The sequence below is a fragment of the Podarcis raffonei genome, chromosome 3, assembly GCF_027172205.1.
Source record: "Podarcis raffonei isolate rPodRaf1 chromosome 3, rPodRaf1.pri, whole genome shotgun sequence".
NCBI classification, from domain to species: Eukaryota; Metazoa; Chordata; class Lepidosauria; order Squamata; family Lacertidae; genus Podarcis; species Podarcis raffonei.
The window spans coordinates 56,544,252-56,559,111 of record NC_070604.1 but is presented as its reverse complement, the minus strand read 5'-3'; the positions used below and the strand labels follow the sequence as shown (position 1 = coordinate 56,559,111).

General features: G+C 38.1%; 1 protein-coding gene across 8 annotated transcripts in view; it reads left to right on the top strand.

Moving 5' to 3' along the window:
- The window catches only part of FAM184A (family with sequence similarity 184 member A), a 64,932-nt gene that overhangs the window by 29,568 nt on the left and 20,504 nt on the right, over window positions 1-14,860 (top strand). For 6 of the 8 annotated variants that reach the window (XR_008329520.1, XM_053381791.1, XM_053381789.1 and 3 more), the window contains 7 exons: window positions 291-472; window positions 978-1,175; window positions 3,420-3,542; window positions 7,340-7,501; window positions 8,268-8,393; window positions 8,538-8,684; window positions 13,523-13,564. Coding sequence is in view for 7 of the 8 variants with exons in the window: in XM_053381791.1 (XP_053237766.1) it covers window positions 291-472; window positions 978-1,175; window positions 3,420-3,542; window positions 7,340-7,501; window positions 8,268-8,393; window positions 8,538-8,684; window positions 13,523-13,564 (980 nt within the window). In the remaining variant the exon portion in view is untranslated. The remainder of the gene's footprint in view (window positions 1-290; window positions 473-977; window positions 1,176-3,419; window positions 3,543-7,339; window positions 7,502-8,267; window positions 8,394-8,537; window positions 8,685-13,522; window positions 13,565-14,860) is intronic. The other 2 variants (XM_053381790.1, XM_053381788.1) reach the window with 1 other exon arrangement.

Below are 14,860 nucleotides of genomic sequence, written 5' to 3'. Positions count from 1 at the left end.
TAAGGACATTCAGCCGACTTCCAACCCTGGTTTTAAGATCCTGGCTTGTTCTGAACCTGGTAACCATATTTTCCCAGATCAGACATAATGGGAAACTTTCTGAATTACCACAACACAACACAAAAAGGAACAGGGAAGCAGCAGTGCAGGTACAGAGCATGTGAACAAAAGACTCGTGCTTCTTAAACCAAGATAGGATAATCTAAATGCAGCCAATGGTCGATGCCATTCTTACACAATTGTGTTTGGATGTGTCTCTGATTCTAAATTCATACTTTCTTTTCTTATAGGTCATATTGGAATGCTTCAAGCTACACAAATGACCCAGGAAGTTACAATAAGGGATTTGGAATCAGAAAAATCTAGATTAAAGGAGAAACTGTCCCAGCTAGAAGATGAAAGAAATCTATTACAAAGCAAAACACAGAGCCTGGATGAAAGACAAAGGCAACAAATTCTTGCACTGGAGAAGGTAAAAGAAGTAATGCTTTTTCAAAACGAACAACTTCCGATTCAACAGTCCTAAAGTGGAGGGTGGTAGGAGGAAATACTGTGGTGGAGGAGCCACTTCTTAAGCCCTACTTCTTTACGCTGGCTACAGAACACTGGGAATTTGAGAGAGGGGATATTTTCTGTACCCTCTCCCTCAGTTTATCCTTTTAAAAACATTTTCTATTAACACTAATGGGACAGGGAAACATGTCTGCTCCAACGCCGACTTACCTCTTTGGTCTTTATGAGAGGGGTGTCAAGGCCTCACCCAGAATGCTTTATTTCTAGGCCCACTGTCCCTGAGACACTTCCAGTACTACAGCAAAGGTGGAGTTTTCAGCTGCCAAGAGAATATGGGTGGAGTCTTGTATGAGACAGAGAATGGTGGTAGAGCTGCAGAATTGAAGGTCATAGGCAGGGACAAAGATTACAGTGGAAAAAATGGATGATGTCATGAGTTCAAGTTTGTTTGTTTGAATTAACAGAAAGTGAATGAAGCAAGGGAAACACAACGAGAATATTATGAGAAGGAGCTGATAAAACTGCAAGCTAGGCTGGAAGGGGAGGCTGCACAATTAAATGAGGCTCATTCTAAGACCTTGGAGGAGTTGGCATGGAAACATCATACTGCTCTTGAGGCAGCACATAGCACTGCTAACAAGGAGAAAAAGAAACTGCAAATGGTAAGAGAACTATAATGTGAGGACTGTTCTTAGTTTTGCTGTATGAAAAAGATTTTGAATTAAAAAATCAAGTATATAGCATACCTTAGTTCCAGATATTTACCAGTAAGAGGCTTGTAAAAGCAAGAGGAAGCATGTAGCAAATTTTTCAGCTATACGAATTATTTTAGGCAGAAGAGATTGCATATTAATATCACTTATATAAAAAAAGGGCAGCATTTCTCTCCAATTTCTCATTGGCTAATAATAGACAGGTAAGAAGATAAGAATTTGCTTTCTCAGTCTTTTACAACACTATTTAGAGACTTCTAGGGCTCTTTTGTATCTTTCATTGATTGATAGGACAGGTAAATTAGCAAAAACAATAGAAAGGGCATGTAGAGTTAAAGATTGGGAACATTCCCTTCTGAACACCTTCTGCTAGTTGCAAATTATCAAATTCTTGTTCATGTATAGTGTATGTATCTGGTCTACCCATTAGGAATCAGTTACTTGATTCAGTTTTGTATGTTATACAAACACTGGTGGGAGGGGAAGGGCCATAGCTCTGTACTTTGCATCCAGAAGATCCAGGTTCACCTCCCAGCATTTCTAGGTAAGTCTAGGAGAGAGCCCTGCCTGATAACCTGGAGAGCCACTGCCAGTAATTTTTGACATTGTGGACCAGCAGCCTGACTCAGTGCAGCTCCCTAGGTTACTTTGGGCTTACTTGTGTCTGTCCTTCTGACCACAGGTAAGTGTCAGTAAGGTTAGAATGTGGGCATCATATACATCCATTCATTTCTTTGAATTACCACTATGAGTTGGTTTAAACTGTGATGTTCATGTAAGCTGATTTGAGTGTTTATACACTTTAAAGAAAATAAGTATATAAAATGCATTTTGAGGTAATAGGTGAGGACCTATTGGGGGCAGTGTATACATGGAGGCAGCCTTCTGTGTGTATATCTCAGGCACAGGCAAACTTGGCCCTCCAGATGTTTTGGGACTACAACTCCCATCATCCCTGACCACTGGTCCTGTTAGCTAGGGATGATGGGAGTTGTAGTCCCAAAACATTTGGAGGGCCAAGTTTGCCTATGCCTGGTATATCTCCATACTAGACCTAGAATAGGTAAAGGTAAAGGGACCCCTGACCATTAGGTCCAGTCATGGACGACTCTGGGATTGTGGTGCTCATCTCGCTTTACTGGCATACAGTTTCCGGGTCATGTGGCCAGTATGACTAAAGCTGCTTCTGGCGAACCAGAGCAGCGTACAGAAATGCCATTTACCTTCCTGCCGGAGCAGTACCTGTTTGTCTACTTGCACTTTGACGTGCTTTTGAACTGCTAGAATAGACCTAGAATACCATACAGTAAAGAGAAATGGCCAGGATTAACCTAACAAATGTCATCAGCAGAAACCCTGTGAATGGAATTCTGCTTGAGCAACAGAACATGCAGCCGATGCAGGATTTAAAACGCTGTCCTCCAACCCATCAGCTGATGTCATCAGTGATGTCATCTAATGGGCAGGTGGATGTTTCTTTCAGGATATGGCCTCACAGGCCAAATTGTACTCTGTGACGGGCCAAGACCAACCCATGGGCTAGAGGCTGTCCACTCTTTCTTTAAAGGTTGCAAGAATAGTCTCAAATTCCCCTGTAGCAACTTTGCTAGTTTTTTTAATTATTTGTTTCCTAGCGAAAGATGTACCATACTTTTTTTGAGAGAGATGGGGGCATGTACTGTTGGGAGTAATTGTTTTTGATTCATTGTTTTCAACAGGCCAGGTTAATATTAAACTGACAGTCCCAGTACTTTCATGAAAGCCCTCAGCTGGCATCTTAAATTTTTACATTTTTTATCCTTGTGTTTGGGTAGTTTCACTACAGAATAACATCTTGAAATTAAATATTTTTATTAGACCAGAAGTTTCTAAAACTCTCATCTATGAAATGGCATATTTGGCTCAAACCTTTGTTTGTTTAGAATTACCCTAATTTTGGACTTGTCCAGATGTTGTTACAAATTTACTAATATTCTGTCTCTTCTGCATGTTGGACTCATTAGAATGGGGAAAAGGAGAAACATTTCCAGCACTTTTATTAAATATTATTTGTGTCAACAGCAGGTCTCTCTGTTTGTCTTCTAAGTAATACATAGAACAACCATGAGCATTAGAAAAACAGACTAATATGAGTCCTGCTTCAGTATGTAATGAACCTAAACAGGCATTTCTATTGTTTTTCGTTTTCTTAAGGAGTTGGAGCAGCACTTTGAAAAAGAGAAGATACATTTTGAAGACGAGAAGAATCAGCTTCGACAGCAGTTGGAAAACCTGAGGGAAGAACTGACAGCCAAGCTGACTTCATCCAATCAGGAGGCAAGAATCACCTTAGTCATATCAGCTAACTGTCATGTGCATTAGACCACTTTTAACCAATACTGATATTTTCTTTAGTCAGTGTTTTAGAGCTGTATGTTTAAGATTTGCTCTATTCTATTTTGCTTTTTAAATATATTTTTAAAAATATAGTTCTTATATGAATGGTGTAGAGAAAAGGAAGGTTGTTCTCTTCTCTGATAATGCTAGAATTTTCTGTCATGACTTGGTAATGACCACTAGACTGCTTTAATCACATTTATTAAGGATAGCTATATTGGTGACAACAGCCATGGGTAGCTAAACATGAAATCTCCATATTCAAAGGCAGCATACCTCTGAATATCAAATACTAGGGACAAACAGGGAGGAGAATGTCATCTCCATGCCCTACTTGTAAAAAGCCAGAGGCATCTGGTGGCCACTGTTGAAAACAGAATTTGCTACATTGACCTTGCTCTAATCCAGCAAGAATTCTTAACTTCCCATGTACAGTAATTGTATTTCCCCCAATGTTTTTTTTAAAAAAATGCAAATGCTTTGCTTAGTAGCAATATATACTCCAACCTTCTTCTAAAGAGCTCTGGTTAATTTACATAGATTCTCCTCATTTTACATTCAAAGTAACCCTACAATGTATTATAGATTTAGATAGATAGTGTCCTGAATATTCTAAGACCACCACTAAGTGGCTGGGGGGATTTGAACCTGGATTTCTTGTCCCAAGTTCAGTATCTTACCCATGACAGCAGCATCCCCCAATCTGGGACCCTCCAGTGTTCGACTCACAACTCCCACAAACCCCAACCAGCATGCCCAGTGGTAAGGGATGTTGGGAGTTGTAGTCAACAACTGAAGGTCAGCAGTTTGGGGATGTCTGCATTATAGCTTCTTTTTTTATACAAACAAAGGCATTCATACAGTATACCAGGGCGGAGAACCTGTTTCAGTCTGGGGACCATATTTCTTGTGAGCAACATTGTGTTAAGTATTTCTTATTTGTAATTTCATTTGTACATTCGTTTTTAATATACTATTTTGCAGTCCTGAAGAGGAGTGGCTTTTTATTTTAAACAACTTGATAGAGATGGTATATTGGTTAGTAACAGGAAAATCTAATGTTTATTGCATTCTTAAGATGCTCTTTTAAAAATACTTTTATTGAACTATTGATCCTTCTCATAAAAAATTAATTATATGCTCAGCTTCAGAGTTACAAACTAACATTTTTAAAATGTCAGTTTTACAGATAATAATGTCGCTTATAAGTTGTCACAGAAATGGTTCAGTATCCAGAAAAAGCCAATTAAGCCAGTTTGTCATTTTAAAACTATTTCATTAAATTATTCATTATTTCATACAAACACTAATAAATAGCTTATAAATGGATTAGGGACTGCTGAGAATAAAAGATGCTTATTGCTGCAATCCTCTACACATCTACCGTAAGTCCTATTTATTTAACTTATGAGTAGACATTTATAAGATTCTGCTCTTAGCGTCTAAGCTGTTGCAGAACAAAGTGGCCCCACATTTGCACTGAACAAGAAGGGAGTAAAATAGGATCCCATGGGTCACCAAAGGCAGGATCCCCAGGAGATTTTATTTATTTATTTATTTATTTATTTATTTATTTATATTTAACAACATTTACATACAGTCATACCTCGGGTTACAGACGTTTCAGGTTCCTTTTTTTAAGGTTACGGACTGCCAAAACCTGGAAGTACAGGAACGGGTTACTTCCAGGTTTCGGCAGTCGCCCATGTGCAGAAGCTCTAAATTGCACTTTGCGCATGCGCAGAAGCGCCGAACCGCAACCCATACGTGCGCAGACGCGGGTTGCAAACTCTGCGGGTTGTGAATGTGCATCCCGCATGGATCACGTTCACAACCCAAGCGTCCACTGTACTGCTTTGCTGTGAATAAAACCTCTAAGGGAGTGGTGATGAATGTATGTCTAAGTATAGTCACTTGGGAGCAATCTTTCAGATGCTCACAATGATGCCAAGATCAAGGTCCAAAGAGTTACTACAGGCATGTAACAAGGACTTGTACATGCCTAGGGAGATTTTGTATTCCTTTGAATTGTAAATATCCAGTCTCAAAAGCAATTTCCAATGCTATGTGGTGTACTGCTGTGAAATACAAAATCCAAAGCCATGTCGATCATGTAAGACCAAGTGCTCAATTCTTGGTCCAAATTATACATTTTATCAAAGGTTGCCAAAGAATCAAAAGGATGCTATTTCCCTTTTCAACATCTAGGCAGAGATTCTCAGTCACAACTGCAGTTTCAGTCTTGCTGCATACCCAGGTAAAAAGCCAGGCAAGAAGGTTTATATGTAGCTGACAGTATCTGTGTATGTCTGAGTCTGCAGACTGTCCACCTATTCAACAACTTTTCTTAGAAAGTAGAATCTGAAGTTGGAGTGGTGGCTGGTGGACCGTCTGGTGGAGAAGTGAATATGCAAATGTATATATACAGAGCGGAAGGCAATAACTGTAGATGAGTCATCTCTTTTCAAAGGGTGGTATTGATTACTTGTGTAACAAACAATAATCCAGCTTTACCAAGCTAGTTTTCAAAATACAATGAGTAAAAGTTCAAGTTTAATTAAATTCCTCCTATGTTCAAGAACATGGATGGGTATATGAGGCCACTGGATGAAGGGATATGGGTATATAGAGCTTCCAAGTCAGGCAAAATATGAGTTCTGCTTCGGAAAGTGGCACGTTAGTTACTCATTCTCTAGGAGGAGATTGTGTGCTAAGTTCACTATTTGCTTTAAAGACTCTTAAGGGAGACATGTACTTCATGGTTTATTGGTTTTTAAACTTGAAACGGAAGGATAATTTTTCCTTATTCACACTATTGATTTGCATTTTCCTCACATTCAGCCTCATTGATACTGTCAGTAGTTCTGAATCGAAAGCTTAATTTAGGGTGATATTTATGCATAAGCAAACAAATACAAAAAAAGAGAATATTAACCAAAATATGTATACTAGTCTATCTCATGCGGATATAATTGGAAGTAATCTGTATTGCATGTTCTTCATGCATTCCCAGTTGCAGGCAGCTGTTATATACTGCTAGCGTATATAACAAAGGTCCACTATGTAGTGTTAAAAATGTCTGAAGTTCTATTTGAGATAATCCTTGTAAAAGTAAAGTTATAAAAGAATTGCCTTCCACAAAATCCTGTTACAAAAACCTTTAATAATAAGGTTGGCAACTCCTGACTAATACAATCCTTTAGGAAATATTTCAAAATACAGGTATAGTCTTGTAAACGCAAGCTTGTCTCCTTACCAGATATTGATGGGGTGAAGGCCATGAGACTTCAAACAGCAAGTTGTGTGTGCTTGGATGCAGTGCTGTCTACATTCTTGCAGAATACTGGTGTGCATAATGAATAAAGCTTCAGCATATAGGGGATATATCTTTGCAATTGCCAACCATGTTTGAAATTACAGTAGCTCTTGGCAGCCCTCTCTTATCTATAATATTGTATTTTATAACCTGTTTTTTAAAAGACTAAATCTTAGGAAACTGTGATACTTGTGTATGTTTGAAATGTTTGGTGTATGTTTGTTTTTTAATAGTAGTGAATAGTAAAATTATGAGTGGGGTTGGTTTTGCCTGTATGAAGATTATATTTAAATAGGGGGAAATATGCACAAAAGTATGTCATGCTCAGTTAACTATATACTGAGTACCATACTATTCAGCATACACAAGTTCATAATCTGAAATTTTAAACTATCAATACTTCTTTCTCTCCTTTTTGTAGATGGGTCGATTACAAGATCTAGTAAGAAAAAGTGAACAGGGCCTTGGTACTGCAGAAGGGCACATCTCCAATCTCCAGGAAACCCAGGAAATACTACAAAAAGAACTGGAGTTAACCAGGGCAAGACTGAGGGAGACCACTGATTCTCTGTATAATGTTCAGGTAACTGCAGGATACACCAGCTCCATCACTCTGATTCATGGCAACTGCTTTACACATCTGAAGCTCCCTCTCCTTACACACAGAGAGAAGCTTTCCTATTTACTCTAATGTCTACTGTAACCCCATATATTTATATTCACTCAGATGTGCTACTGTCCTCTAAACTAGATGTGTTTAAAAGGAAATTTGACAAATTCATGGGGAATGAGTCTAGTCATTATGGCTCTAACCTCAGATTCAGAGCTGGCATGTCATTGAATGCCGGCTGCTGGAAGCAACAAGAGAAGACTGTATCCTTCATTTCCTACTTGTGAGCTTCTGAGAAGCATCCAGAGGACACCTGTGGAAAATAGGTTGCTGAACTAATAGACCATTGGTCTGATTCAGCAGGGCTCTTATGTTCTTATGCACATATCAAGCTTCCTTTGCATGTACCTAAAAGTTATCATGGATCCTTGAGTCAGGATCTGTTTTATCTACATAACACTGATGAACTTGAAAATCCTTGGTTTTTTAATGGATAGTTAATAGGAACAAGCAACTCAATTCATACAATTAAAATATTATCAAAATATAAATTTTTAAGGTGTGATTAAATTAATTGCATAAAAATATACAAACTAAAACATATTCTTGAGCAGTCAGTTTAAAAAATCACTAGTACTGCTTGAGCATTCAGTTAAGCACTAACATTGCTTCCGAGCAAAATATTGTCATGAAATCATTTTGTTGCTGCTTATCTATGTTTTGAATTTTGTGTTCCTAGGGTGAACTAGACCAGGAAAGACAGCAGCATGAAGTAATGATTGTAGCTATGAGGGAAGAGGAAAAATTCAAGGTTGACAGAATGGCCCGTGATCTAGAAATAAAATGGACAGAAAATCTTCGGCAAGTGCCTTTTTTATTTTATTTTTTTTCTTTTACAACAAAGCATGTATTAAATGCAGTTATGTGACCAAACTGTGCATTTCAATAATATTTTTATAGTGTTATTAAAGGCCAGAAGGTTTTAGTTCTGCTTCTTCTTCTTAGGCAGGAATGTACCAAACTTCGAGAAGAGTTAAGGCTTCAGCATGAGGAGGATAAAAAGTCAGCAATGACTCAACTTCTGCAGCTAAAAGAGAGAGAGAAAAATGCTGCCAGAGATAGCTGGCAGAAGAAAGTTGAAGATCTTTTGGATCAGGTAACTGGAATGATTACTAGCATGTTTTATTACTGTTGTGAAATTACATCTGAAAAGGGATAAATTGTTGTAGAGCTAGTTGGATGATTAAGGAGGGAAATCATATGCTGAAGTCGGTGGCCATTGTGTCTGTTACAGAATTATATGAAATATATGAATATGCTTTGATTAGTAGTGAATTGGGAAATCTGTAAGGGCTAAGCCATGGTATCTGCTCTCTCCAATGTACAACTGTGGACCTGAAGGACAGACTTTAACTGTATGATTCACATCTGAGAGGACTCTAGCTTAAAATATTGGGGGAAATGTTATTATTCACCAGTTTGTTTATATCCCTCTCCCTCAAAAGCTCGTGCTACTCAGAGCCTGATGCATAACAATAAAATCCAAAATGAAAAACATAAACTTATTAAGCATCCATGCCCAGTGCAGCCCAACAGCACACAATATACAGAGGAGAGGAGCTAAATCCACAACAGCCATCTGAACCATGCACATTTTGCAAAAAGCAAAAATGTAGGTACTGAAGACTATCCAGTAATAAGTTTCTTGTTTGTTGCTGAAATATCTGTTCACATTGGAAGCCACTTGGTTTTATGTATGGAAATTCTTCATAGGACCTTCATATGTTCTACAAATGTTACCTGCAGAAATCAAATAATTGTGATAGGCTGTATACAAAGACAAAGACTTATTTAAGGATGGACAGTTTGAGACTTGTAAAAATTATGCAGCAGACAAAGCATAGGGATGGGTGTCACAGGAAGGAAACAATAATATCAGCATAGTTTCCATTGGAACGCATATGTCTTCCATTAATGGATACTGGAAGATTTTTTATTGCATCATATCTTTGATGGGTTTCAAATTAATGATGCCCCCTCCTGAAAGTAGTGAGTTAACTTTACCAAATATTCCTGTTCTGCAACAGAACTAAAAAGCATCACACACAAATTAAATACAATAAGCTATGGATTTTGATGTGTTCAGGAAAAAGTACATTTATAGGTGTATTTTAGAAATGTGGTAAACAGAATATGGTTTAATCCTTAAATCCTATGATCAGCTTGTCTGAGAGCAGGTCCCATTGAACTTATTGGGACTAACTTGTAAGTAGATAGCCATAAAATTTCACTGTTTGTTTATTAAAATGTTTTTGTATCACCTTTTGGCTATAACATGGGCCACTAAGCAAGTTTGCAAGAAAAGAAAATACAGTTTAAAATAATAATATAAGTAACACATTAAAACAAAATATCAACTTAAAAAACACTAAAAGCCAAACAAAATATGTTTAAAATTGAGCAGGGATGAGGCCAGTCTAATGTCTCTAGGAAGGGAGTTTCATAAACTGAGGTGCCGGTACAGAAAATACCCTATCTAGCATCCTCACCAATTGGATCTCTTTTGTGGGCCATACAAAAGGGTTTCAGAAAATGATTTCTGCCTCTGGATTGGTTCATATTGGAGGAGGCAGTCTTTCAGATCCCCTCCCATAAGCTGTTGGCTTTATAGGTAACCACCAGGACCTTAAGTTGGGCCTGGAAACACCAAACAAGGTTGGTGTCATATGGTCTTAGAAACATACACAAGAAAGCAATCTGATTGCTGCATTGTGTACCAGCTACAGTTTCTGAACACACTTAAAAGGCAACAGCCTCATACAGAGTACGTTGCAAAAATCTAGCTTGAAGGTGACATATCGGAGCTGCCTTCTCCAGAAAAGCCACACCAGCCAAACTGGGCAAAAGCATTCCTGGATACAGCAGCTGCTTTGGCATCAAGGAGCTATGCTGGATCCAGAAGCACTGCCAAAGAGCAAAGCCTATCCTTCAAATTGAGTGCAATCCCATCTAGAACAGGCTGTACTCACAGTCCTAAATTAGCTTGTCTGCTGACCAACAGCACCTCTCTCTTGTCTGAAATTAATTTGTTAGTCCTGTTCTGTCCTGCGGGTCCAAATACAGACCAGTGTGATGAATTGACTGATGGCCCGATGGTCCCAGTTGCAGGGATTCCAAAGAAAGATGCACAAATCTTCATAGTGATCAGTTGTAGTATTTTATATTACAGGTATAGCAAGATACTCACATACTGCAATGTAATGCAGGATTCCTTGCCGCTGAAGTGGCAAGCAGCACTTTGGCTTCATCCATGAAGTGCTAATCATATATGGTTTACTTATACAAAAAGCAAGGTATTAAGCAGGCAACAATGGTCCAATTAACGACCCCTTCCCAGCTCTTATCCATCTCTTAGATAAGCAAGCAGCTGACAAGCAAGCAGCATGAGAAACCTCCTCTATCCCAAAGAAAGCTTCAAACAAGCAGATAAACATGTGTGATCTCATGTTACAGCTCACACCAATTAGTCCTGGGGTTATCTTGACTACCAAGATAGCAGTTACAGGCCTTCCGGGACATTTGCACCTTTTGGTTCTACACAGTCCCCAACCAGGCCTTCACTGTATTGAGATAATGGTTCAGAATGTGGTCTCGTAGACATTATTTGGAAATTAGAGAGAACTAAGTATCATGGGCTTGAGGACACAAAATAATATCTTTGCTTTCCCCATTATGGGGAAAGAAATAGGGCTGAAAAGTATGTTAGACTATGAGGTAGCTCTGATAGAGAATGTAGGTGATCCTGACTGTTAGTATATGCGCGCGCATACACACACACAGAGCAAACAACAATTCAGGATCACATCCAGGACTTTCTCAACACACACAAATATTAGTTTGACTACAATTAAGTCATACTCAAAGTAGACACATCAATGGGCATTGCTAACTTAAGTGCATTAATTTCAGTGGGTCTACTCTATGTAGATAACAATTTCCTAGCATTAAATCAAATAAAATCCAAAGTAAACAAGCATAATGTCCCAAATTTCAGGTTTAAAAGATGTATCTGACATCCAATCTCAGCAAGCAAAGAGTGTAGGACCCGCTTTTCAGAGGAGTAGTTCAGAGTTTGGAATCTTAATACATCAAGCTGGCTTAGCCATGAATGTAGCTTTGCAGTTTCCTAGATCTGGGAATTAGTATAGCTTAGGTTTTTTTGTTTTTTGCTTCGCACTAATCTGAAATAACTGGTGTCTGAATCATAAATCATGTATCCAGAAATGAAATTACCCATCATTCAATTTTTAAAATTGTATTGATCATATATATGTTGCATCTGATGTATATGGTGATGTACCACTTATACATGCTGACAGTACATCTTCAGCTTGTTAATAAATGGTAGGGGTGTGCATCGGCTCTGTGTACCCTGAATGTGAAACAGGGAAGGTTACAGTTTGTACTATAAACAAGGCATCTTGAGGTGGATCACAGACTCCTAAGGCTTCTGTTACTCCCTGGTCTCTACTTTCCACACCCACCCTGCCCTCAAAAACCAAAACAAACTGACTGGGGAAATGCCAAGAGCTTGAGAGGGGAGTGGATAGAGAGGTGGGGGAGATGTTTCATTTTGATGGACAGGTCTTCCATGAATCAGTGTGAATTATTTTCCCAGGGTACTCCAATCACAGTGATGTGTGAGACATTAAAAACTGCTTGTTTTTCACAAAACAAGTCAATGAAGAGGTCTCTTTTGTAGCCCCAAAAATCCATGGGGAGAGGCCGAAGCCCACCCTATCAATGACCCTTGGAGTAACAAGGGTCATTTCTTGGGAATCTACGCTATTTTTACATCATTGTTGCTGCTTTCCAAGAGTCTCATAGTACTCACTCTGAAATAGTAACATCTGCACTTGTAGGAGAACTATGACATGTATCATTCTGAAATTTTGCAGCCTTCGTCCTCTCTGAAGGTATGACCTATTCTACAAACTGAATCTAATTATGTCATAACATGAAAAAAATACTTGTTTTTAAGAAAATACATTTGTAAAGATGCCGCACACAAAGTTCCCTAGTTGTATCTGCTTACAATTAGGAAGGCTTAATCCACTAAGGAGGGATTCCTATGCCTGCACATTTCATCCACTTCTGTGAAAAAAGTTATAGCTGTTTTAGTTTCCTGATTATAGTGGACAGGGGAAAAGAAAACTTAATTTTCAATAGGTTTAATTCGATCTCCAATAATGTCAAGTTGGAAAGACACAGAATGGTTCTGAAACAAATTGGACTGCTTCCCAAAGACAGATACAAATTGACAATTGTGACCAGTGCACACCCCTATTAAATGACATTAAAGTATTATATGTAGAATGTAATTTTGCTATGGATTGACAATTTAAAATACATATTTTAAGGAACATCCATAACTAAATCTTTAAAAAAAAGTTTCAGTTGTGTTCCAAATTATTTACAGATTGGTTTGAGTTTGGCAATAAAATAGATGTCGATGTTTAATCATGTTGCCACCTTGTTTAAAACGATGGCAAAATGTATATCAAAATATAGCTGAACATTTGTTTAAAATGTTTGAAGGGCTTTTGTTAACAAAATATTAATAGTGAAATGCAACAGATACTTGGCCATTCTTCCAGAGTATATTTACTGAAGTAGATGTGTCAGTTTGGATCAAAGGAAAAAAATATTTAATACAGGAGCATGATAAAATCCTTGAGCATACACAAATTTCCTCCCAATATTTAACTCTTATAAAAATGGGACCACAAATTGTATTTATGTGATTTTAATATGTTCAGTGGATTTCCATAACAAGCCATAGCAAAAATGTTCTGTGTCAATTTCGCCCAATTTTCAACATATTTTTCCTTCTTAAATTAATATAATGTTCTGTGTTTTACTGTCCCTTCTTTATTCCATCTTCTTAGTTATTTCTGAATATTTCCCTTTATTCCTGTGATCTTTCCTTCATAGCGGCACTGTCTCGGTGAAGCTTTGCATAAATCTATCAGCAATGTAAGTGAGTTGCACTTACAATATGTACATGAGGGCATGCTTGCACTTCTCAGCTTGCATACTGGCCAATGCTGCTTCAGAGCATTAGCCTTTGAAATCAATAAAGAAATGTTGTTCAAGGGAAGAGTTTACACATTAATTTCATAAAAAGCTCTGCGCTGCATTCATTCATTCATTCGTATGTGTATGTGTTAATATCATTTGACATTAAACATCACACAGTCATTTTATGTGATGTAAAAGCAAGCTTGCAGGCAGTACATTTGCACATTATAAAGCTTTTTCTAAAGCATGGAAATGTGTGGTACCGTGTTACAATTTAATATAAATAATGCAACTCAGTTATGGTTTGGCTACTATATTTCATTCTGTTATTTCTACAAAGATTTAAAAATCAATGAGTGGGATCTCAATGGTCACCAGAAGGTCATACGCTATTAAGTTTATGCACTACATACACACATGATGTAGCTTCTCTATCTTTCACTTACTTTGTCACACACATACATGGCTGAAAAGCCACTTGTGATGGTCAGGAGACCTTTCAGAGAGGTGTGTAATGCAATGGGCTGTGATGCAGCTAGGAATAAATCAGTTGTTCCCTTTTTTGCTTAAGGAAGTGCCTTTCACTTCATTTAAGGCTGGTTGGATCCTAGCTAACATTTAAACATAATGTTTAGGAAAACTCCCTGGAATATTGACTTTGGTCTTTAGGATAATCAAAACAGTTGAAGATCCCCTGCGGCAGGGATGAGAAATGTACAGCTCTTCAGTTACTGATGGACTCTTATCTCCCTTTAGCCCAACAAGGCAGTGTGGCGAATTGTTAGGGTGGGCCGCAGCACGTTCACCATCCCTGCCCTGTGGCAATGAATTTATGATTTTTTAAAAAAAGTTTGTAGGCAGAGCTTTTCCTAGAATGACTAACATAGTTTGCAGGTAGAGGGTGTCATTTTAGTTGCAGGCTTCCTAGAGTTGCATAGTATTTTACAGCACAGATATCTGCTCAGAAATAAATCTCATTGAGTTCAATAGTGTTTGCTTCCACTGACTGGCTCTGCTGCTAGTGCCACTGCCTGCTAGGCAAGGCTTTCTATTTCTTCCTGTCTCACCCTTCCTGCCTCTCTTATGGAAAGGGTTAGGTTAAACTTAAGGGGGGGGAGTTACAGTAATGACAGTCACACAGTTGGAGAATCAGCTGCAGTAGAAACTATAAGAAAACAGGCTGTATGCACGTTTCTCCACTGCCTACTCTTGGCACAGTTTGGATTGCAGCGGTGGTTAATAATAAAAATA